The following is a 23,397-nucleotide window of genomic DNA, read 5'->3' on the forward strand; positions in this document are numbered from 1 at the left end:
GATAAATCACCACCAACCCTGCGCTGATACCAACTGCAGGCTCACTCTACCATGGAAGGACGTCCCTCTCTGTATCACCCCTTCCCAACGTTTCTTCCTTTCTTTTTTTCTCTCTCCTAGCGTTTTTCCTTGTGTGTAGAAGGGTCAAGTGTGGGTCACTGAGACGTAATGTATGTGATTATGGGCTATATGAGAAATAAATGTTGTTAGTTTTGTTGTATTTTATTTTGTCCTGTGGGTGATGCCGTAGTTGTGCGAGGGTGAGAGCTTGATGTAGCGGACAGGGTGTCTGCTGACTAGATGCTGCTTTGCTTGGGTCTAAGCTGTCAGTCAATTGCCCAGTTATGCTGCCTTCATATGATAAAAGGTAAACTTTTTTTAAAAGAGGGCGGTAGTAGCCTTGCGGGTAACACACTCGCCTATGAACCAGAAGACCCAGGTTCAAACCCCACTTACTACCATCGTGTCCCTGAGCAAGACACTTAACCCTGAGTGTCTCCAGGGGGGACTGTCCCTGTAACTGTTTAATTCTTTATTATTAGTAATCCGTATTTACCAAGTTTGGGATTCAGCTCCAAATGGGTGGCAGCGTTGTGGCCTCATGCCCTTAAGGTCAAAGTTTGCATGCTCTCCTCATGTTGGCGTGGGATTCTGCCGTGGTCTCCAGTTTCTCCATCATTCAAAAAATGATAGTGATTCAGACGTTTGGTCCCACAGACTTCGGGAGAAGGACACACTGGCTGATCACCTGACATTCAGTGTCGCTGGTGATACTGGAAGGTATCGGCAGCTCACACTGTTTCCTCTTTTCATGCTAATGGACGTTAGTGAACGTTGTTCGTGTGCATAGTGCGATGCAGGACGTGGAGAACATTCCTGAATAAAGTTCTGTCATGATTTGAGGAGGATGCGTTAAGGGATCCTGGCGGTTCTGCTGTGTGTGTGTGTGTGTGCGGCAGGGGGTCCAGCTTGCATCTGTTGCAGTCACTACAGTGACCCCGAAAGCAATAACTAAGCACCCTAATATTTTTCTAAGGGTCAAGAGCCAAGCACGAGGGAAGAAGTGGCGTTCCGGGGAAACTCGTCCTCCGTTCTGGACGCGCCGCCACCCCCCCCCACCGCCACCCGCACCAGCTGTCCCGCAATGTGCTTCTGCTCGTCAGGGAGAAGCGAAGTCCGCTGGCAGCGGGCCGGCGTGCACCTTCAGCAACACTTACACAGGATCCAGTTACACTGGACCATTGAACCCGCCATTGTTCGCTTTTCCGGGTTATCAGGGGTCACCCGTCGGGCGACCTGAACTATTCTACTGTTCTAATAATGCAGGGATGAGATATTCACGGTTAAATCAATAGGGTGCCTTTTGTGGCCAGAGAAGTGCTGATCAGGGATTTTTTCATGTGTGTGTGTGTGTGTGTGTGTGGGGGGGGGGGGGGGGGGGGGGGGGGGGTACAGTGGGGTTGTTGGACGCGTGCGGCTGCTGCGCTGTGGGGTTATCGGGGGGCTCGTGAGGCTGAGTGACTCAGACACACTGCTGCTCCACACTGGACCCTTTGTGCTGCCCTGACACCCGTGTCCATCCGTCACGGCTCCACCTGACAGGCCGCCAGGAACGCGGCGCTGGTCCCGGTTCGGCCCGGCCGTTCCACAGGCCCCCCGACAGAAATGCACGAAGGGCAAGAACCCAGAATGGCCCGTGAGGGCGTGAGAGGGGAGATTCTGGAGCAACATCCAAATACACACACCAGCTGGAGAGCGCAACACGACCGCACAACTGTAAAAAAAAAAAGTCCAACTTTTCTCAATTCCCCTTCCCGAGGGGTTAATAAATCTCTACCTAATTAGAATGGGATGTCCAAAATACATTTTTTTACATGACTCAGGATTGGATTTTTTTCATTCATTCATTAGATTATTTCTGAATAACGGGCACCAAAATGGAAACGCATCAAAACCGAATGAACGTGAATTATAAAATGTAACTACGAAAATCAGAAGTAAAATAAGTGGGAGGAAAGGATGGAACCGAGATCCAGATAATAATCGGCCCACCGGCTCAAAGACAAAATGAAACAACAACGGGACACTTGTGATGCTGCTTAAAATCCTACTGGGGGGCCGAGGGCCACGTCCAGGCTCCTGCGGCGAACCATTCACTTGGTTGGGGCTTTTTGATGAAATGGCCATTTAAAGGATGTTATGGCCAATTTCAGGTTTGGAAATGTATTCTAGAAGCGAGCATGATCATTCTAAAAAAACGTCTGTAGGTGTTATGTAAGCCTAATAAATGGAAGTGGGCTTTGTGTGTGTGTGTGTGTGTGTGTGTGTGTGTGTGTGTGGGTCATATTGGGAGGATTAGCTCATTAAGGGTCACCTCATGCCTCCCACTCCATCAGCCGTAATCTCTTTTTTTGATGTCCGCTGGCACCACGATCACGTTCCACCTGACACCGTCGCCTCCACCGGCGGCTCCTAAAGCCCCAGGAGATGGGGAATGAACAGAGATGTAAAGTTTAGATGTGCGGCGGCAGCTAAACGCAGGCTCGGGTTTCTCCGGGCCGGCGCTATATTTAACCCAGCCATCCAACACCAGCCGGGGGGTTTAAATGCCACCCCGGCAGTTGGAGGGGAGCAGTTGTCGTCCACACGTCTTCCTCGGCACGAGTTCAGGGGCCGGTCCGCTCGCGGTGCACACGCGCTCACACCCAGCCAGACGTGCCGGAGCGGAGACTCGCAGGAGAATGGAGCTTTTCGAGACCAACCCGTACTTCTTTCCCGACCAGCGCTTCTACGAAGGCGGGGACGGATTCTTCCCCTCGCGCATCCCGGGGACCTTCGACCAGGCGGGGTACCAGGACCGCGGCGGCGTCATGGGCCTGTGCGCCGGGGGCCTGGAGGACAAGACGTCCCCCGCGTCCAGCCTGGGCCTTCCCCTGTCCCCCGGCCAGGACCAGCAGCACTGTCCCGGCCAGTGTCTGCCCTGGGCCTGCAAGGTCTGCAAGCGCAAGTCCGTGACCATGGACCGGCGGAAAGCGGCGACGCTGCGGGAGAAGAGGCGGCTGAAGAAGGTGAACGAGGCGTTCGAGGCGCTGAAGCGCAGCACGCTGATGAACCCCAACCAGCGGCTGCCCAAGGTGGAGATCCTGCGCAGCGCCATCCAGTACATCGAGCGGCTGCAGGCGCTGGTCGGCTCCCTCAACCAGCAGGAGCACGAGCAGGCCGGCCTGCACTTCGCCGGCGCTGCCGGAGCCCGGGTGAGTCCGCCGCGGGCCGATGGGGAGGCCTGCGCGACCTCAAATAAAAGCTGCACCAGTCTGGATTATGGATTTTTGACTAGTTTGAGTAGATATACAATCTGTATTATATTTAATATATTGCTGAGGGTGATATGAATACGTGAGGAACGTGTGTGTAATACAGGCCACACCCGCCACCCTGACTGCTGGGGGCTGGGCTGAATGCCACACTGATTGACAGGAAGTGTCTGTGTCTCCTTGGTGACAGGTGTCCAGCGAGCAGGGGTCAGGCAGCACCTGCTGCAGTAGCCCGGCGTGGAGCTCCGCCTCCGAGCACTGCGTCCCGGCGTACGGCACCGCCCACGAGGGTAAAGAGTGCCACCTCTGCAGAAAAAGTCACACCTCACATGTGATTGCATATTTAAGCATATTTAAAACTGACTTGGAGGATTTATGCTCAAAATATATCTATATTTTGAGAATTAAATGTAGTGCTGTGTATAACGGTGACTGTCTGCTCTCCCAGATCTTCTGAACGAAGAGTCCTCTGAACAGACCAACCTGCGCTCGCTGACCTCCATAGTGGACAGCATCACATCCACAGAGGGGGGGACCATCACCTACCCCGTAGACATTTCCAAATGAGCAGATCCGGGCCGATTCGTCCTCCTCTTCCTCCTCCTGCGACCACTGTAGCACTACCCAGCCGTCCCCAGTCCACCGGAGAAACGTTCCGGCTTCCTTTCCTTTTCCTGAAAGCCTAGACGTTCCTCTCCTAACACTTAATGCAGAGCAACGCGCCGCCATTCCCCCCGAGGATGGGCCTGCGCTCATTTCATGAATTGTGTGTGGTTTTTTTTTCTTCCTTTGCTTATACCAGAGAGGGTTCATTTGTGGGGCCAATAATACACTGCAGTTTTGACCAATTTCCGCTTAATTTAAAACTCGTGTTGAACGCTAGCCATGTAAATATGTTCTTTTTTCTACAGAGTGTTTTGATTTTTGCTATTTTATTTTCATTTTTTTTTTTTTTGCTAACTTATTGTGATTTTTATAATAAAGATTGATGTGTATTTCTAAAATGTCTGTCATGAAAAAAAAACACCAAGGCGCTCTGAAAGAAAACCACATCCTGCCAGTAATAAACGAAAGAGAAAATAGCCAGATAAGTCATAAAATTGTAATTATGAATATGAATTGTTAAATATTTATTTATGTATTATTTTTTGGTTTTGCTGGGACAGCTTAGTACACAAGTTCAGACTGACTAAAGCTCTCAACAGTCACTGCTCTTTATTTGCTATAGAATATGTAACCCTACACACACACACACACGCACACACACACACACACACACACACACACACAGTGTACATGTATAGGAGGGAGTCAGGCCAAGTTCAGCAGAAGGGAAAAAGAAAGACGTGTTGAAAGACGGAGAGAAACAGCTGCGCCCGTCTTCCTCCTACTGTACCGCCAGGCATGCGCGCAGTTTTATACAGAGTCCCCCTGCCACCCTGCCACCACGGGGATTATTCTCAAGGGCACCAGAATTCTTATCCAGAACCATCCGGCAGAAGCAGCACTTGGGCATCAGTGATGAGATACCATGTGAAGACAGTGAGAGACAGGAGTCCTGGACAGTGTGTCTTCATGTTAACGCGAGTGTGAGTCTTATATGAGGCACACGTGGCACTTCGGTCCATAGAAAGATCAAAAGGGCGGCGCCTCATCTGGACTCTATGTCCAAATATATGGAGTTTATTCAGTGTAAAATGTATAAATCTAAATGAAAAACAACAAAAGAAAATGTATCTAATGTTAATATTTTATTTCCAAATAATTGATTTTTTAAACCAATTTCAATGTAAAAAATTCCAATAATTGAAATAAAATAACTGATTCTGATTTTCCTAGATGAATTAACATTTGATATACAAATATCAAGAAAAACTTTAGTCCAATAATTAAATTTGACAATATAACTGAATAAATCTATATCTAATAATAATAATATATAATAATAATAAAGAAATAAAGTAATTTTCTAATCATTCCATAGATTTTTGAGCATTATTGAATGTTATAGTTACAAATGTTGTAACTATATTGTAAATAATGTTATTATTTACAATAATAATGATGAGTTTCCATTTCCATTGAGTAATATAACACAGTTAAAATAAAATGCAAACTAGCATTAATATTTTATTTGATCAGTTTTCAACAATTCTGTTAGCACTGATTAAACTCCATTCACACGTCCCACTGATGCATGTCCCCGAGCCAGAAACCCAAACACCCTCAGACGGCGTGATTGTCCTAAATTTCAGTATAAAAACCAGTTATCCTGCTCCCATGTCGCATACACTAAAATGCGTTCATGTGGATTTTTATTATGTAAAAAAAATAATTCAGTGTTTCATACAGGACATCGAAACAACCAAATAAAGAAAAAAAGAAGCGCTCTGTCAGCACTGTGTCCACACTTGCCATAAAACACACATACGTACATATGTATGTACACACATACACACACATACATACAGTACTTATAGCTGCCACAGTAGCACATTACATCTCTGGAAATACACTCGAACATTGGCTGTAAAAAATAATATTAGTTCAGTATACAGTACACATTTCATAATTCGTTGTCCCCATAAGGTGAAAGGTCGAAGGTTAAAATTCTCTCCTACAGCGGCGGCAGCACCTCCATGTTATCCCGTTCCCATGTCGCACACACCAGAATGCGTTCTGAAAGTGGATTTTTATCATGTAAAAAAAATGATTCAGTGTTTCATGCAGGACCTGCAACGGCATCGAGCCACCTCATGTGACCCCGACATGGGAGGATTCGACAGGTCGCTGCAGAAGCTATAGAGTGAAATATTGCCTCAGACCATAAAAAGGGAGCATCATGGCGGTTACATGACGCAACGTCTTCCATAGGATAGAACTCCACTGCAGGCCAAATTTCCCCGTAGGCCGTGAACGTGATTCTGGAATGAACACGCACACCCCGTCAGACCCCTTCTTACACATCATCCGACAAACGAAAACGGTTACCAGCTCAGACAGCACGTATATAGTGTTCTCTCCATATACAATTCCAATATATATCTTATAAAAAAACACACTCAACCATTTTATATACAGATAGAGACACCAATATCTACCTTGCATAAACCAGAGGATGGGGAAGCCTTATACTCTTGTTGCCATAGATACACCCAGGAAGTAGACTACAACTGACAGAATACTACTGTAGCCAAAAGTACACCGGTTTATAATGGGGAGGTCAGCACGACGATCACCACGACGACTAGATAACTGGGATTACTGGGGGGAAGTGGGACAGCAGGATAAACTGTTCAGTTCCCAGTCCGGCGCTCGGCCTCGCCTTCCATCTATTGCACAGAAAGTCCCAGAAAGCACTGGAGTTGTTCCGCAGGGGCGTGGCTCAGGGGGCCGCTCCGCCCAATTTGGCATGTTACTCTCGAAAGGCCGCGAGCGAGTGTCCATACAGGTAGTGAGAGTGGACTGGGGAAGGAAAGGAGACAGAAATGAGAGAGAACATACTGAAAAGAAGACGAGGAGCATGCAGAAGGTGGAGCAGGGCCCTCTCTCCACGTTAGTTTAGTTTTAGTTGAGTTATTTTACCATAATGCAATGTCAGTAATTCTAATAAAGCACAACTGAATAAAAAAAATTAAAGACCATAGAACGCTGAATGCGGCAACTTTGAATGGGTGAACTGAATTGTTGGTTCGTTGCTTTGTGTTACTCTTGGGGGAAAAATAAAGTTATTAAAGTGCCAGCCAATCAAAAACTTGTATACAAATTTCCCCGAACGTGTTGGCCAATGAGTCCAGATTTTTGCCTTGTTTGCATAGCAGACACGCCCACCTTTGATGCGTAAATGCAGCAGCGCTAACAGCATCCGATCATCCGGACGTGTTAAAAATTGTCAATTGTAAGACAGTAAAAATGAAATGGTGACTGCTATGTTAAGGTGAATCGAATGAACGGGTTACGAATCATGTTACGTCGTGGCAGTCTTACCTGGCAGCGTGCACCTAGCAGGAGTACGTCCTGACAGCCGAGGGGTCCAGTCTCTGCGGCGGGGCGGGTGGCCCGGCTGAGGGGCCGTCCCAGAGGAGGTGACATGCGGTGAGTACGGAGCGATGGCAGTTAGAAGGCAGCATGCAGCTTTGCATGCACGCACGCACTCATTCATCAAACACCCATTTTTAAAACACACACACAACCGCAATGGACATATCCACCACACAAATACAGTACAGGCCAAAAGTTTGGACACCTTCTCATTCAACCTGTTTTCTTTATTTTCATGACCATTTACGTTGGTAGATTCTCACTGAAGGCATGAAAACTATGAATGAACACATGTGGAGTTCTGTACTTAACAAAAAGTGGAGACGTGGCCTCCACAGTCACCGGACCTGAACCCAATCCAGATGGTTTGGGGTGAGCTGGACCCCAACAAGTGCTAAACACCTCTGGGAACTCCTTCAAGACTGTTGGAGAAGCATTTCAGGTGATGACCTCTTGAAGCTCATCGAGAGAATGCCAAGAGTGTGTAAAGCAGTAACCAGAGCAAAGAAACTAGAATATAAAAATATGTTTTCACTTATTTCACCTTTTTTTGTTAAGTACATAACTCCACATGTGTTCATTCATAGTTTTGATGCCTCCAGTGAGGATCTAAATGGTCATGAAAATAAAGAAAACACATCGAATTAGAAGGTGTGTCCAAACCTTTGGCCTGTACTGTATATATTCATCTTTAAAAAAGTTTAGTATTTATTTTATTAAGTATTCAAGTTTAGTATTCATTTCATACAGTACATTATTTAAAATGCTGAATTTATTTCCCAACTTGTCTTCTAAAGTTTACTTGCATTATTCTTGATTTTTAGACTATGGACTGTTTGACATTCAGATCGTAGTGAGTGCCTTAGATTTGTAATGAGGTGCCAACTGGCCAGTAAACCCTGAATGAACACCAAGGATTAAAAAGTATTTCTTTTTGATGTCACTCTCCCTGCAAACAGAAGCAGGAGAGGCAGCATCACGTACCTTCTGGCTGCAGATGCTTCTTGGGCACGATGGCCATGGACGGGGGAATGGAGATGGTGGAAAGGCGGAACCCAGCCGGCAGGGTCTCAATGGAGCCGGGCATCATGCCCAGGCTGTGGCCCTCGCGTGGTCGGAAGCGCTTCCTCCACGACGGGGACCTCCGGAATGACTTCTCGTCGCTCTGTCAGATCATGACGCAGGTCAGTAGAGCAGGCCGAAGCTGCGTTGGGTTTGAACGCTGGTGCCGTGTGTCGCGCTCACCTCGTCTAGTCGCCGGTCCGTGCCCAGGGCCAGCATGTTGTTGAACTCCCTCTCCAGGACCTGCCTGGCCTGTGGGCAACAGATGAAATTCCTGTGTTCTGAACACGGTTTCAATGCATTCAAAGCTCAAAATTTTTTAAAAATAGATCCATTATTATGGCCCAGCGATATGAAGCCCTGATAACACACAAACTACAGATCCCATAATGCAGTGCTTCAGTAGCCTTCACAATCCCAATCCAATAAGTTCTGGCTCCTTGTGCAATTGTCTTGGCTCCTAGGTGGTGGAATGAACTTCCACAAGATGTTAGACCAGCTTAAATATCTTCAAACACAAGCTAAAAACCTTCCATTTTAGCAAATTTTTAGGCTAAAAGTACAAATCGGGTCCTAGTAAACCAAATGTGGGGTTTCAATGATGGATATTTTAAGAACTTATGTAAGTCGCTCTCGATAAATGGCGTCTACCCAGATGGCGTAAATGTCAATGCAGTGGTACGCTCGTCCCACCTGTGTATTCTGAGTGGGGATCTGCAGGATGAGGGCCAGGCCGTTGTGGTCAAAGTTCTCGTCGAGGGCGATGAGGGCCCCGTGGACGCCGCTCTCCAGCAGGTTGTTGCTGTACTCCTTCAGCCCGATGGTCTGGGCCCACTGGATCACCTGGTCATTGGTCCACACCAGCGTGTCTGGAGCAGCGTAGGGCACATCTTATACACCCAGCCAGGTCACATGGCTGATGGGGCAGAGCAGCTACACGTGCAACAAAACAATTCGCCCGGGGACGGTGCTTTCCTCTGTGGCACCTCAGTGGCACCTTGGCGGATCGGGATTCGAACCGGCAACCTTCTGATTACGGGGCTGCTTCCTTAACCGCTAGGCCACCACTGCCCCAATGTATGGAATGTACAAGCACTTTTCTGCCAGTTAACTGTATCCAAGAAGCAATTTACTTCACTGCGAGGCCTGCGTGCTTCCAGTGTCTTTACACTGACGTGCGAATCCACCCTGATATAAATATATATAAAGAAACATTCAAGTTCTGAGCCACCAGATACACTCTCCAGCTGCACTCAGGCCTTTAATGCCTCATCTGAAACGGCACAGCTTGTGTCAGCAGCTGCTGAATTGCAGGACACATGCACACACACACACACACACACACTCCAAACAAACTCCCTTTGTGAGGTGAAATCACAGCTGTAAAGTCACATCATTGGCCACTGTGTGTGTGTGTGTGTGTGTGTGTGTGTGTGTGCAAGGCAAATTACAGAAATTATAACAGGCTATGACAGCTGAGTCAGGTTTTTGTGTGCCGCTCGAGTTCAGCAGCGTGACGGCCCTTTGAAAGGATTTGACACTAGAAGGCTGAACACTGACCCCTTGCAACCTGGCTGCTGTTCCCCCACTCGGCCGCTGGGGGTCAGTGTTTCTCTGGCCAGAGGGAGATGCCAGGAGCACAGGTTACCTTTGATGTCGTGTTGGCATTCCTCCCTCCTCTGCTCCATCTCCTTCCGGTCGTAGTTGAGCCTCTTCAGGCACATGATTCCGTAGTGTAAACTTGCCCTGCGTGTTCACGTACGCACACGTGAGCGGGTCTAACGCAGGACAACAAATCCAACAAAGAAGCAGCACAGAGCCGTCTTCAAAGAAAAAAATGTTACGGCCCTCCCAACATCTTAATGTCAGATATGCCTGTTCTCATTGCTGTTTGCCTTGACATAGCTGAACACTGAAGTGTAATTTAAACTCTGTATTTTTATGTATCTATTTTTATATCGATTTCATAACTGCAGATTATTTTTTTTCTAAAGCTATCTAATTTGTCTCATGGATTATTATTTGCACAAAATGAATGGACAGATTGACAGATTCGTTCATTCTTTAGTAAGGATTAGTGGGCGAGCATGAGGCCAAAGCATCCTTCACATCACCTACACCAGTGGTGGGGCGCAGCCTTTTGAAGGGCGATGCTGTAAACGAGCAGGCTGACCTGTGGAAGCTGTCCACCATTTTGAGGTGGGTCCGCAGGTCCTTCTTGGTCAGGTGGTCCAGCATGCGTGCATCCACCAGACACTCCATGAAGTAGCTGCGGTACTGCGGCAAGCCGAGGCTGGGCAGCCACTCGTTCCCGATCCACTCGTGGTTCATGTCGCCGTACGCCAGCGTCTGCAGGGCAGCAGGGAGGAGCTTAGTGGCTCGTTTCAGAAGTAAATAAAGGGCGCACGCAATGCGTGACTATTTAAGGGCACTTTCCAACAATTTGGCCCCATTTACACAGATCACCATCTACACTGATCAGATCCAGAATGATCTTCAGAATGTGCAGTGGTTCTAAAGGCCTGTTGTCCACGGTGCACAGTCTCACCTGAGCCCAGCTGCCCTCCTCCTTCTCCTATTGGCCGATCCCGACAGCGTGTTAGTGACAGAGGAAGAAGAGTGAGCTCTCTGCTGAGTCACACTGAGGGATGGTACGAAGGATTTAAAGATGAGTGTGAGTGATGGGGAGACATGCTGCTGCTCCAGTACATGCACACACACGCACACACAAACATAATGTATACAAACGCTGGCCTGAGCTGGATAAGGAAGGGTGTATATATGGCGTTGTAGGGGTAGGGTGGAAGTGTGGCATATGTTGGGCACGTCAGGGGGCGGGGCAGCACCCAGATGGACTAACCGCTTTGGTAGAGGTTGCCATGTTCTCCATCTCCTCATGGGTCACCCACACGTTTCCGGAAGACTACACAAAGAGGGAGAGTGGACACACACACACACACAGTTGGTGAAAAAAAGCATTGCATTGTCTTTCTGACAGTGTCTCGCAGGTAGAGTGTTGAATGCACCATCCTCAACATGCCTCTGTACACATTGTGTGTGGTGCCTTTTGAATCTTGCAGGATAAAGGATTTAGAACTGTTCTATACAAGTATGTACTTCCTGTTGTATTTCATATAAACAGTTGGCTGTATATGAGTTTATACTCTCTGCTGTATATTTTACGAAGAGTTTAATGTTTGATGTGTATGAGTATATGAGGCGCTCCCTAGGCCATATATCAAGAAAAGCTTGCACATACACCACATTTCCTCACACATCTACATAAAAAGCTTGCACATACAATACTTTTTTCCTCACACATTAGTAGAGAGTGTTTTATGAACAGTTTTATGGCTAACAGTGTAACTGAGTTTATACTTTGTGTTGTATTTTTAATAAATAGTTAGTTATATATTAGTATTTATTCTCTATTGTACAGTTAATTGCATATGAGTATATACTCGCTGTTGTATATTTTATGAAGAGTTTATTGCATATGAGTGTATACTCTGTGTTGTATATTTTATGAACTCTTTATTGCATATGAGTATATACTCGCTGTTCTATATTTTATGAACACTATTGTATATGAGTATATACTCTCTGTTGTATATTTTATGAACCCTTTATTGCATATGAGTGTATACTCTGTGTTGTATATTTTATGAACACTTTATTGCATATGAGTATATACTCTCTGTTGTATATTTTATGAACTCTTTATTGTATATGAGTATATACTCTCTGTTGTATATTTTATGAACACTTTATTGCATATGAGTATATACTCGCTGTTCTATATTTTATGAACACTATTGTATATGAGTATATACTCTCTGTTGTATATTTTATGAACCCTTTATTGCATATGAGTGTATATTCTCTGTTGTATATTTTATGAACACTTTATTGAATATGAGTATATACTCTCTGTTGTATATTTTATGAACTCTTTATTGAATATGAGTATATACTCTCTGTTGTATATTTTATGAACTCTTTATTGAATATGAGTATATACTCTCTGTTGTATATTTTATGAACCCTTTATTGCATATGAGTGTATATTCTCTGTTGTATATTTTATGAACACTTTATTGAATATGAGTATATACTCTCTGTTGTATAATTTATGAACTCTTTATTGCATATGAGTATATACTCTCTGTCGTATATTTTATGGATAGTTTGTGGAATACTGGTATTTCTGTTAAACACTAATATAATCCGCGTGATTACCGTCTTCAGTATATACTGTATACACTCTCCGTTGTACTGTAGTCTACTGGTAAAAGGTGTGAGATGGGGGTGTGGCCAGACTGGTAAGACAGGCTGTAGGCAGACGTGAGGGGGTGGAGCCTGAGCTGAGCGTACCGTGTGTGAGGTGAGGGGGGCGGAGGGGCTTGTGAGGGACACCATCTCCTGAATGGCCAGTCGGAGCTTGAGGCGGTGCAGTGGGTTGCTGATTCCAATCTCGCGCTGGATCTCTGTGTCCGACAACGCCGACATGATGGCGCCGCTTTTAACGTTGGCGCGGCACGCTGCCACATACCAGGCTGGCATGCCCACCCAGAGCTGTTGATTAAGAACAATCCCTCACTCGCAGGAATTTTACCCTCATGCGGCTAAATGACTGACAAAGTGTTGATTAACATCTGATGTTCCATGAGAAACTGAGCCGCACCTCCAGCCAGGAAACCACTGTGGGTCCGTCCCAGTGGGCAAAGGGGAGCCCTTTTCTCCTGGCATCCTCCAGCAGCTCGTGCCTGATGGAGGACAGAAACACAGACGGCAAAATCGCTAACAAATATTTTACCTTTTCATAATAAAACATCACCAGCGGGTCAAACCCAGCTGGAAATTGAGCCAAGCTGGCCGAGCGACCCATCCATCATCTCTACCCAGGCATGCCGGACGCGCCTTCCAAGGGCGGTGAGGTGAGCAGCCCAGATGGATGAGGCGGGCAGGGTGTGATTACGCGGTGACCTCGCAGAGTGGCAAATGTATGTACAGTTGAGGAAAATGAACGAAGCGGCCGTGCACCACTCTGTGGGGGCTCACTTACTTCTTTTTCATCCTACGGTCCCGCTCTGCCTGCTTGCCTAGGGTCATGGTGTCCCCGATGCCCATCTCAAAGTCCGCTAAAGTCAGAAAAAAGCATATTTTAAAAAGAATATTGGTTTGCTTATGATATATACATAGATCAGCAATATTGGTTTTGTTAAATAAATAACTGTATTTAACTGTATAAATGATTTTAGAGGAGAAAAATCTAATTGCCGTGGAGATTTTTCATATGGGTTAAGCTTCAAAATATGACCTTCTCCATATTCCTTTAAGCATGGTGTGTGTGCTCTGTACCTTGGATGACCTGAGGGGTCATCTGCTCATCCTTTATAAGCGGCTGGTCCAGACGACCCTTCTCCTTCTTGCCAAAGAGACGGCCGATAGACGACTTGATTCCCTTCTTCTTGTTCGTCCTGTTAGAGAGAATTGGAAATTATCACTGAATTTGTGTGTGTGTGTGTGTGTGTGTGTGTGTTCTGTATTGTACACACTCCTGTAAACTCAAATCGGGCGTGTAATTTCAGCAGGTGAACTTTATGACACTGGAAGGCTGTAATCTTCCGTCTCCTGCAGTGGGAGGTCAGATAAGACTTTGTGCTTCTTACTTAATATAAACACACACACACACACACTTCCGACCTCCCTCCTCTTTTCTTGTCTCTCTGCCTCTTACATCCTGATTCCTCTCACCTCTGCCCACATAAAATGTACGGCAAAAAAAATCAGCTTTGCACTGTTTTACAACCATATACACATTTTTACCACTTTCAGCTTAAACCCTGAATCTGATTTCTGAATCTGATCTTATTATCATTATGCAGACAATCAAGCAGATATTGACCCCGATTTTAAATAACAAGGTGTGTGAGCATATGCATGTGGGTATATTCATTTCTTTGAGTGAGTGTGTGTGTGTGTGTGGATGTGTGTGCGTGTTTACCCTCGTCCATCCTCCAGACTGCTGGTCAGCTGTGTGAAGCCCATCTGGTCGAGGCGCAGACTGCGAGGGGAGGAGGGCGGAGACGTCTCACACTTGATGGTGGCTTTGTCCTCACGGGCTTCAACTGGTGACTGGGAAACAAACAAACACACACACACAGATGGTGAATCAACAGCAGACCAATTACAGCGAACACAGTGGGTGTCTAATCCCTAGTGTTCCACCCACTCTGAAAGTTGAGGAGCGCCTCTTACCAGAACTTTCCTCCGGTGTTTCCTTAAATCACTCGGCTGATGGCATTAAAAGAAGAAACAGATATTAGACACCAGGGCCGTCATGTGATGCTTTAAGCACAGAGGGGCAAGCAAATTACAGAGATTCTGAACAGAACGTCCAGGTACCAAGGTCCACCTACATCTCCTGCCCAGAAGACAAAAAAAAATATATATATATATATATACACACACACACACACACACACACACACACACATGTAACCTAAAGCTTCTTACACGGCTGAAAATGTGAATTGCTTACTTTTTTTCTTTCATCATATCTGTAATTGTAGCCACTGTCTCTGAATATTACATTATTTTCTAGATATATATGATCTAAAGTATTTCTTCTGAAGGAGTCAGAGGACGATGGGGGCTGTATAAACACGACTTCTCCATTTGGCAGCTAATTTGGGCCCGAAACAGTGGGAGGCGTTCCCTGTGGATACTCGGTATGTTTAATTCACAGTAATTGCGATTATATTTGATGCGGCCGACACCGCGTGGGAACACACTGGCACTTGACTCCCAGTTTATGAGAGGTATGACGTCTTTAGGTACGTCATGTCATTTTCACAGCATAACCACAGAACGTACGGCCCCCAAATCCTGATTCATCGAGACCCACTAGGTTTAAAAAAAAAGACACTAAATTGAATAAGGCAAGACCCATTACAACACTCAAATGGAGTAGAAGAAGAGAAAAGTAGTGAAGTGATTGTCACGTGTGAAACACAGCAGCACAGTACACAGTGCACACAGTGAAATTTGTCCTCTGCATTTAACCCATCACCCTGAGTGAGCAGTGGGCAGCCATGACAGGTGCCTGTGGAGCAGTGTGTGGACACGGTGCTTTGCTCAGTGGCACCTTGGTGGATCGGGATTCAAACCGGCAACCTCCTGATTATGGGGCCACTTCCTAAAACGCTAGGCCACCACTGCCCCACTGGCCACCACTGCCCCACTACAAGGGGCATTATGAGTTTAGAGATCAGAGAAAGGGAGGAGATGGACGCTGCACTACACCTGGGCATGTCACATATTGACAGGAGGGGTTTACATCATCCAGAATGAGGAAGTAGGGTGAGCGAGAGAGGTCCATCATATTTACAGCCTCCTCCCCTTTTTAAATTTGAAATGCCTATGAAAAGGTCTACTGATAACTAGCAAGCAAATCTTTAAAAATGACATTGAGTGACATTAACTGCTCACCAGGGTCATGATGCCGAGCTCATGGGCAGCAGAGCGGGAGGCCGTTTTGGGCGTGGAGCGGCCGCTGGTGGGCGGGGAGGAGCTGGCCAGGGAGAGGGCGGTGGCGGAGGTGGGGATGGAACCTCGGGGACGCAGGGTGACGTTCAGGCCGTCCATGCTGCCGCTGTTCACACGACTCTGAATCTCGTCCGCACGTAGCTCCGCCGATTCCTTCTCCACCTGAATCATTCTGCCGGTTCAAATGCACAATAAAGCTGTTGCCGTTTTCAAACCGGAAACCGAAAAATCCCTGCACGTTGCGCTCAGAGGAGGCCGTGGAGATGCTTTTAGGTCCCCTTCCAGTAGAAATCATATAGCAGCATGTGAACATGACATGATGCAGTGCTGTATAAAGTAAAGTGAAGTGATTGTCACATGTGATACACAGCAGCACAGCACACAGTGCACACAGTGAAATTTGTCCTCTGCATTTATCCCATCACCCTGAGTGAGCAGTGGGCAGCCATGACAGGCGTCCGGGGAGCAGTGTGTGGGGACGGCGCTTTGCTCAGTGTCACCTCAGTGACACCTTGGGGATCGGGATTCGAACCGGCAACCTTCTGATTACGGGGCCGCTTTCTTAACCGCTAGGCCACCACTGCACCCTGGGTGTCACTACACGCCTGTGAATGAGGGGAAATTAAAAATGTCTGGGTGCAAATTGACACACGAGCCGCCATCAAGTGTGTGAAGGAACTTTCGTAACATTCATATAAAATGTGAAATCTGAGCTCTCTGTTGCCCCCTGTGTTGTAGCTGTGAATCTCTGAATTTCTGGGATTTTAAGAGAAATGCACAAAGTATGGCTGCTTACTGTACATGGATGACGCTGAAATGACAATAAAGCTCACTTGAGCTTGAACACGAACCATACCTGATTTCCTCGTTGATGGCGTCCAGCTGCTCCTGCAGCATCAGCGCCAGTGTCTGGGCGTCGGAGTGGCCGCTGGGGGACAGCAGGTCACCGGAGCTGAAGATGGTCTCGCGGTCGTCATCGTCCAGGTCCGACAGCTCCATGTCGCTGCCCATCAGGTGGGTGTGGCTGGCGCGCAGACTCGGGGGCTGAGAACGATCCCAGTCCTGATCCAGCACGGGCCAGATCTGCGCATAACCACACACATCCACATGAGGCAGATGCCAACACAAACTGGTGCATCTATCATAAACTAGAAAAACATTCGTTTTGCAATTTTATTTAAAAAAGGAAACCATCGTTTATGCTAAATGCACAGAAAGTAAAATATTTTTTTTTTATGTTTAGCAAAAATCCATTTCTGAAATTATAGACCATGTAGGACTCACAATGCATTTATACAGCGAATGCTTATATGGGGCTGGAGGATTGATGGTTTCCCGTTTTGAATTAAATGACAAAACCACCTTCATATGCATGCACAACGTTTTTTCCACTGCACTGTTCTACAGAACTGAATATGGAGATATAGTTATGGTTCCTATTAGTACCAGTTTGGCAATGACATATCTGTATATCTGAACATATATCTGAATTTATTGATCCAAAAGGGAAATGTAGGGTCTAATACACATGGATCCAGTGTGTAGAAGTGCCTTTGGGGCAGTGCAGGTCTAGCGGGTAAAGAAACCCGTCCCCGTAATCGGAAGGTTGCCGGTCCAAATCCGGAACCGCCAAGGTGCCACTGAGGTCCCCTTGTGTGTCCCCACACACTGCTCCCCAGGGTGATGGTTAAATACAGAGGACACATTTCACTGTGTCTCCGCGCGCTGTGCTCGCTTCACTTTCACTTCACCTCAAGGTTCAACAGATGACGTCGCAGCACACCTAGAGCCCAGCTCCTGTTTTTGACTGTGCAGTGGAAATATGACACAGTACACACATATGTAAATGAGGGCCACGTGCACAGAGTAGCACTTTCAGACACGTCACATGCAAAATCATACACACATCTACACAAAGGGAGAGTGTGTTATTGTGGCCATAACACCAACATTTACTCCCAAGGAACAGATATAAATAGGGCCGGAGAAGATCACTTACAGCCAGTAACAATCCCAAGGACGTAAAAAAGGCAGAGAGATATGAGAGAGAGAGAGAGAGAGAGAGAGAGAGAGGGCTGAGCCAACAAAGACCACAACTTTTATTAGACAACATCTCCAGCCTCCCAGGAGCCTGGAGAACACGGGCAGAATCTGAACTGGGTCGTGGCCGCCTGTCGCCGTCTCCTGGCCGCCAGTGAAGATTAGCCGCTCCGTGACAGCAAACACGCGCCGGGGTCGGTCCCCCCGCCCCACCGCGCGTAGGCGTGCCAGGACGCGGGGGCCATCGTTTGCTGCCCGGCCTGTGCCAGTGGGTAGGTGTGAGGGTGCGAGGGTGCGAGGGCGAGGTTGGCACCTTCGTGGGTTCGTCCCTGAGCGCTGCCAGGCGTCCTTTCTGCACCCGTCGAATCACGGACCCGGTGCCAAAGTGCTCCGCCTGTCCCTCCACCACGGAGAAGCGCAGGTCCGTGGCGCTGCCAAGGTGGGACCTGGCAGACGGGTGAAACGCATCAGTTCCATTACATTATACCAGGATCTCCATTCTGATTGGCTCATAGGTCTGCATACAACAATGTGTGTGAGTTTATAAAAAAAAAAAAAAAAACAACTTTTATCGAAGGCATTTCTGAGTGTAAAACCCGTACCGGGGATGCGTTCCGTCTCCGAACACGCCACTCCGACGCTTGAGGTGGTCGATCTCGGCTCGGAGCTTCTCAATCTCCCCGATCAGCCTCTCCTGGTGTACAGACGTTCCAATCTCAGATGAATCATCTACATGTAAATGGTGGAGATCTCAGCCACATGTAAAGGGTGGAGAAGGAGTCCCGTTACCTTGGCGTGGTGGAACTCCTCCAGCTGTTTCTGACACCTCTCCAGGTCGTGAATCAGGGCGTTCTTCAAAGGCGAGAGGGAGAGGGAAACGTCACCTGACCTGTCGGTGAGCTTGACTGTGAGATTTACCGCAGGCCACCCGGCCGCCTCACCTTGTCCTCCAGAGCCGCCATGCGCTCCTTCAGGTGCAGCTGCAGCCGCTCGTTGGATTCGGTGAGCAGGCGGTCCACCGTGTCCGACAGCCGCTTGTTATGCTCCTCGTTCATCTTCTCCCTCTGCCGGGCCTGAGATAGAGAGCGTTGAAGAGGGTTAGGGAGTTTCTACCTTTGATTCATTAAACATCAGAACGTCCAGTAGGCATTCATCTGCACGTAAATTGTGGAGATCTCAGCCACAGTAGGCTGGTAGTAGCCTAGCGGGTAACACACTCGCCTATGAACCAGAAGACCCAGGTTCAAACCCCACTTACTACCATTGTGTCCCTGAGCAAGACACTTAACCCTGAGTGTCTCCGGGGGGGACTGGCATGGGGGGATAAATTGGGAATGGAGATCCCTGATGAACATTGGGTAAGTTGTCTACAAAACATATACTCCACTCCAATTAATGGCAGGTGCAATTGTTATTCCGTCTAGTTTGTAATTGTTTTTGGAAAATGAGAAAACCAATTCAATTCCTTTTAAAAAAGAACATCCAGTAGGTGGCGCCAGGAGAGCAAGAACTAGTTATTAAGTGACAACCTTTTCATTTTACCTTCTGAAAATGTTAGATGTAAAATCTTATGGTTGTAAATCAACTTCAATTGTAAAATCAGGTTAGAGCTGTAATACACATTTATGGCGACACCTTCATAACCTGCATTACATTTACAGCATTTACAGCATTTATCAGACGCCCTTATCAAGTGTGTCTTACAATCAGTAGTTACAGGGACAGTCCCCCCCCCGGAGACACTCAGGGTTAAGTGTCTTGCTCAGGGACACAATGGTAGTAAGTGGGGTTTGAATCTGGGTCTTCTGGTTCATAGGTGAGAGTGTTACCCACTAGGCTACTACCACCCTACAAGTGACAGATGGTCGCACTGGCTCCCCTGAAAATGCAGTAATGTTCAGAGATGGATACCGCAAACTCCAAGAAAATATCATCAGCTCACATGCACGCAGATATCAGTCATGCATGAATTATTCAGAATCCAAATATAGCAGCCAATCGCAGCGCAGGCTTCTCTAGGGGCGGAGACACTCGGCTGCAGCTGACAGTGGGTTGAGACAGCCCATATTTAGGGAATGTAGGGTGAGAGATGATCGTAAGTGTGTGTCAGGTGAGCAAAGCCGACAACAGAGAGGAGGGGGGCGGGGCCGCGACGAGGATCATGTGAGTAAACCACGAGCGGGATGAGAAATATATAATAAAAGGTATTACACCCATCATCGCTCACCCTGCCGAGCTCCTGGTTCTTCTCCTCCAGCTGAGACTCCAGCTGCCGCAGGCGCTCCTCGACGTTGCCATGCCTCTCCTCAGCCTGCAGGTGACGGGGGGGAAGTCTGAGCGCCAACCCACCACGCACGATGTGTGTTTTATTACAACATTATTACAATCATTTTATTGACTATGGCTCCACAGAAATGGTGCTGTCACTTGGTATGACGGCATCTCTTTTTCTCATGAGATATATTTGTTTGAAGCGAATGGGTTCCGTGCATTCCTGTCTGTCTGCTCTGTGGGTTTTAGTGAGCTGAGGAACCCGACTGCGTGGAGATCATTAGTGAGAAAACACTAGACAACATGAATCGGAGGAGGAAGGTGGGATCCTGAAACCCCCCGACCGCGGGGCTGCGTCTCAGAATAACCTGCAAATCGACCCGTTCAGCAGCAACCTTTAGGGTCCATGTAATATTTCAGACTAAATATTATGATCTTTTGCAAGGAGCCACAACAATGTTGGTGTTAATATTGACTAAATTAGAAATTTGATCAAATCAGCATTTTAATGCCTGGTATACCTCCACTTCGTGAAATTGAAATCTATAAAAAAAAAGAAACCCTCTAACATCTGCATCACATGACCGTGATTTACCGGACGCCCCAAAGTGTGTAGTGAAGTGATTGCATTTAACCCATCACCCTGAGTGAGCAGTGGGCAGCCATGACAGGCGCCCGGGGAGCAGTGTGTGGGGACGGTGCTTCGCTCAGTGGCACCTCAGTGATCCCCCTTGGCGGATCGGGATTCGAACCAGCAACCTTCTGATTACGGGGCCGCTTCCTCAACCGCTAGGCCACCACAGTCCTGCAGTGGTCAGTTCAGAACCAAATGTGTAAGTCACATTAACGACTTACAAGATGAAAATGAGGGCCAGCTTTGCAATCTTGAGATCAAATCCATTTGATTATGACAAGATTGTGTTTGTACAGTATTGCTTATTCTACTCTTCCATCCTTTTCTGCGGACGTCCTGTATATTACGGCCGTGGGCGTTTCTGGTCCGTGCCATGCGAGGGACGCATCATCTCCTGACTCATTTCACGGGAACGCCAGTTCAGGCGCTGCGGCGGGAGGATGCGGGCAGGACGGAGCCGCAGTGGCGCGGCTGCTGCTGTCGCTAATTGCTTTTCATTGCCAAGGTTGTCCAGAAAAAAAGCGCTGGAGTGTCTGCGTGTGTGTGTGTGTGTGTGTGTGTTACAGCGGTTTGGGAGCCTTTGAGCCTCCTGGCCCCCGCTGGGCGGGAGAGGAGCAGGGATTAACCCAGTGGCCCTCGGGAGCCTCTGATGAAGGCAGCAGTGGCCCTTCAGCGTTATTACTTCATTTATTTCACCCACAAACACCCACCGGCACCTTGTCCAGGACAGCGGGAGCGAGAGATGGACATTAAATTACAGCGTTCAGCTCATGAAGCCATTTCCTGTCTTCTTGAAGTGCGTGGTGTGATGTCCTGTCTGCGTTATTAGGGACCATTCTGATGCCGGGACAACAACACACCATCTACGGCATGTACACTAATGTGATATGTGGTGTAATGTTGCAATATGGGAAATTTTGGGTGATTTTAGTCTATTTCATTTAATTTAAAGCCCTGACCTGAAAATCATCGACACTCATTATATGGCAACGATCATTATATAAATTGATAGTTGAAGAAAGGTCTTTCTCGTTTCTAACCTTACAGATTGTAGAATAAGCGTCTTGAAATCAACACAATTCAACGATGATCCATCTCTGTACTACGATGTGGAAACTGCTGCCGAAAGCCACGAATAAATGAATCAATCATTTTTGGAAACCTCTAGTCCTCCCCATCTGTCCCCTGACTGGACCTCGTCCATCTCTGCTCCCGTGAGCCCGGTTCTCTCTGTGAGAAAGCACCCAGCTAAGTTGTCAGTGAAGACGGGCGTGTCTCTCCACTTTAACTATTCCTTCAGTCTCATCCAATCACAGTGGTGCCCCGCGTTCAGGGCGTGGCCTTGCCTTGGTCAGCGCCGCCACTCTCTGCGCCAGTTCGGCCTCCACCTCCGGCAGCGTCTCGGCTTTCCGCATGGTCTGTTGCAGCCGCTGCTCCGCCAGCTCCAGCAGCTCCTGCAGGTGGCGCACTTTCTCCTCGCTCTGCGCACACACACACACACACACACACACACACACACACACACACACACACACACACACACACAGGCCCCTGCTGGCATCAACATCAGTGCAGCTGGGAATCCTCCCCTTCTTCCCATGTTGACGGATGCAGATAATTAAATGTTCAGGCTCGGGTTGTTTCTTCCCAGCATGCACTGCACAGCGGGCTGCTGGGAGACAGTAGCGCGGGGCTGATTTTGGGCTAATTAGAACCCGTCCGCAACGTCCTGCACCGCACACATCCTAACGAACGTGACAGTGATCCGCAGCGTGATGCGCCGTCAACAGAGACATACGTGTTAATTAGGTGGGAGATTAGAACAAGCCCCTCCCCCCTGGAAGTGAACTTCAACCAACTCTGAACCCTGCATGAACTCCCAGACAGACCGAGTGAACCTTCACTGACCCAGGTGAGAGAGAGAGAGTGTGTGTGTGTGTGTGTACCTGGCGGTGCAGCGAGTCCTTGGTGGCAAGTTCGTTCTCCAGCTTGTCGTTCAGGTCGTGGATGGAGGTGGTTTCTCTCTGGGCGGCCAGGTAACGCTTTTCTAACGTTGTAATGCGCTCCTCCATATCCTCCTTCTGTGCCATCGCCTGGGTAACAGGCACATAGTAAGGGAAGAAAAAGACATGCTTGGGAAGGGGGATATTTTGGGAAAGAGGATCTGACCATGGAGAGGCATGGATGTAGAAGAGCTGAGCGCAGAGCGGCTCTTCTAGAGGACAGAGATGGAGGACTTCCTGTTTCATGCAGATTAGTCAAATTAGCTCCTCCCATCTGACAACATGACCAATCAGCAGCTCTTTTTACTCCCGTAATATGTTGAGAGGACAGAAGAGCTGAATTTGGAACAGAAGCTGCTTCATATCGATTGAGGCAGCAGCCAGTGACCTTGCGGAGTGCCGAGTGCTCCAGGACGGTCAGTAGCTGAGTCAGGACTGCGCGAGATATGCATCCTCAGGATGTGTCTGGTGTGATGGATGG

General features: G+C 47.6%; 2 protein-coding genes across 7 annotated transcripts in view; one reads left to right on the forward strand and one right to left on the reverse strand.

The window, feature by feature from the left end:
* Window positions 1-2,615: 2,615 nt before the first annotated feature.
* Window positions 2,616-4,283, forward strand: myog (myogenin). 2 transcript variants are annotated; one of them, XM_028998045.1, is made up of 3 exons: window positions 2,616-3,254; window positions 3,505-3,645; window positions 3,763-4,283. In XM_028998045.1, exons 1-3 carry the CDS (start codon window positions 2,742-2,744, stop codon window positions 3,769-3,771), a joined length of 663 nt encoding a protein of 220 aa, XP_028853878.1. In that variant the 5' UTR covers window positions 2,616-2,741; the 3' UTR covers window positions 3,772-4,283. The 2 variants fall into 2 exon arrangements, with proteins under 2 accessions (XP_028853878.1, XP_028853877.1); XM_028998044.1 differs by having other exon boundaries at window positions 3,505-3,604.
* A 1,141-nt stretch (window positions 4,284-5,424) lies between these two features.
* ppfia4 (PTPRF interacting protein alpha 4) overlaps window positions 5,425-23,397 on the reverse strand; it is a 63,792-nt gene continuing 45,819 nt past the window's right edge. For 2 of the 5 annotated variants that reach the window (XM_028997746.1, XM_028997751.1), the window contains exons 7-30: window positions 22,860-23,006; window positions 22,260-22,394; window positions 20,236-20,319; window positions 18,950-19,081; window positions 18,798-18,860; window positions 18,611-18,702; window positions 18,322-18,454; window positions 16,825-17,051; window positions 15,912-16,140; window positions 14,679-14,714; window positions 14,425-14,555; window positions 13,779-13,897; window positions 13,483-13,558; window positions 13,102-13,183; window positions 12,792-12,992; window positions 11,278-11,340; window positions 10,966-10,992; window positions 10,591-10,766; window positions 10,066-10,163; window positions 9,111-9,286; window positions 8,601-8,669; window positions 8,340-8,520; window positions 7,302-7,377; window positions 5,425-6,779 (exon numbers count right to left, since the gene is read on the reverse strand). In XM_028997746.1, the coding sequence (XP_028853579.1) occupies window positions 7,316-7,377; window positions 8,340-8,520; window positions 8,601-8,669; window positions 9,111-9,286; window positions 10,066-10,163; window positions 10,591-10,766; window positions 10,966-10,992; window positions 11,278-11,340; window positions 12,792-12,992; window positions 13,102-13,183; window positions 13,483-13,558; window positions 13,779-13,897; window positions 14,425-14,555; window positions 14,679-14,714; window positions 15,912-16,140; window positions 16,825-17,051; window positions 18,322-18,454; window positions 18,611-18,702; window positions 18,798-18,860; window positions 18,950-19,081; window positions 20,236-20,319; window positions 22,260-22,394; window positions 22,860-23,006 (2,739 nt within the window). In that variant the 3' untranslated portion in view covers window positions 5,425-6,779; window positions 7,302-7,315. The remainder of the gene's footprint in view (window positions 6,780-7,301; window positions 7,378-8,339; window positions 8,521-8,600; window positions 8,670-9,110; window positions 9,287-10,065; window positions 10,164-10,590; window positions 10,767-10,965; window positions 10,993-11,277; window positions 11,341-12,791; window positions 12,993-13,101; window positions 13,184-13,482; window positions 13,559-13,778; window positions 13,898-14,424; window positions 14,556-14,678; window positions 14,715-15,911; window positions 16,141-16,824; window positions 17,052-18,321; window positions 18,455-18,610; window positions 18,703-18,797; window positions 18,861-18,949; window positions 19,082-20,235; window positions 20,320-22,259; window positions 22,395-22,859; window positions 23,007-23,397) is intronic. The other 3 variants (XM_028997747.1, XM_028997749.1, XM_028997748.1) reach the window with 3 other exon arrangements.

This window comes from Denticeps clupeoides, chromosome 12, assembly GCF_900700375.1.
Source record: "Denticeps clupeoides chromosome 12, fDenClu1.1, whole genome shotgun sequence".
Lineage (NCBI taxonomy): Eukaryota > Metazoa > Chordata > Actinopteri > Clupeiformes > Denticipitidae > Denticeps > Denticeps clupeoides.

Coding starts and splice junctions, on each gene's coding strand:
- myog (XM_028998044.1), top strand. CDS start 2,742: ATGGAGCTTTTCGAGACCAACCCGTACTTCTTTCCCGACCAGCGCTTC. Junction 3,255..3,504: donor CCGGCGCTGCCGGAGCCCGG/GTGAGTCCGCCG, acceptor CCTTGGTGACAG/GTGTCCAGCGAGCAGGGGTC. Junction 3,605..3,762: donor GTACGGCACCGCCCACGAGG/GTAAAGAGTGCC, acceptor CTGCTCTCCCAG/ATCTTCTGAACGAAGAGTCC.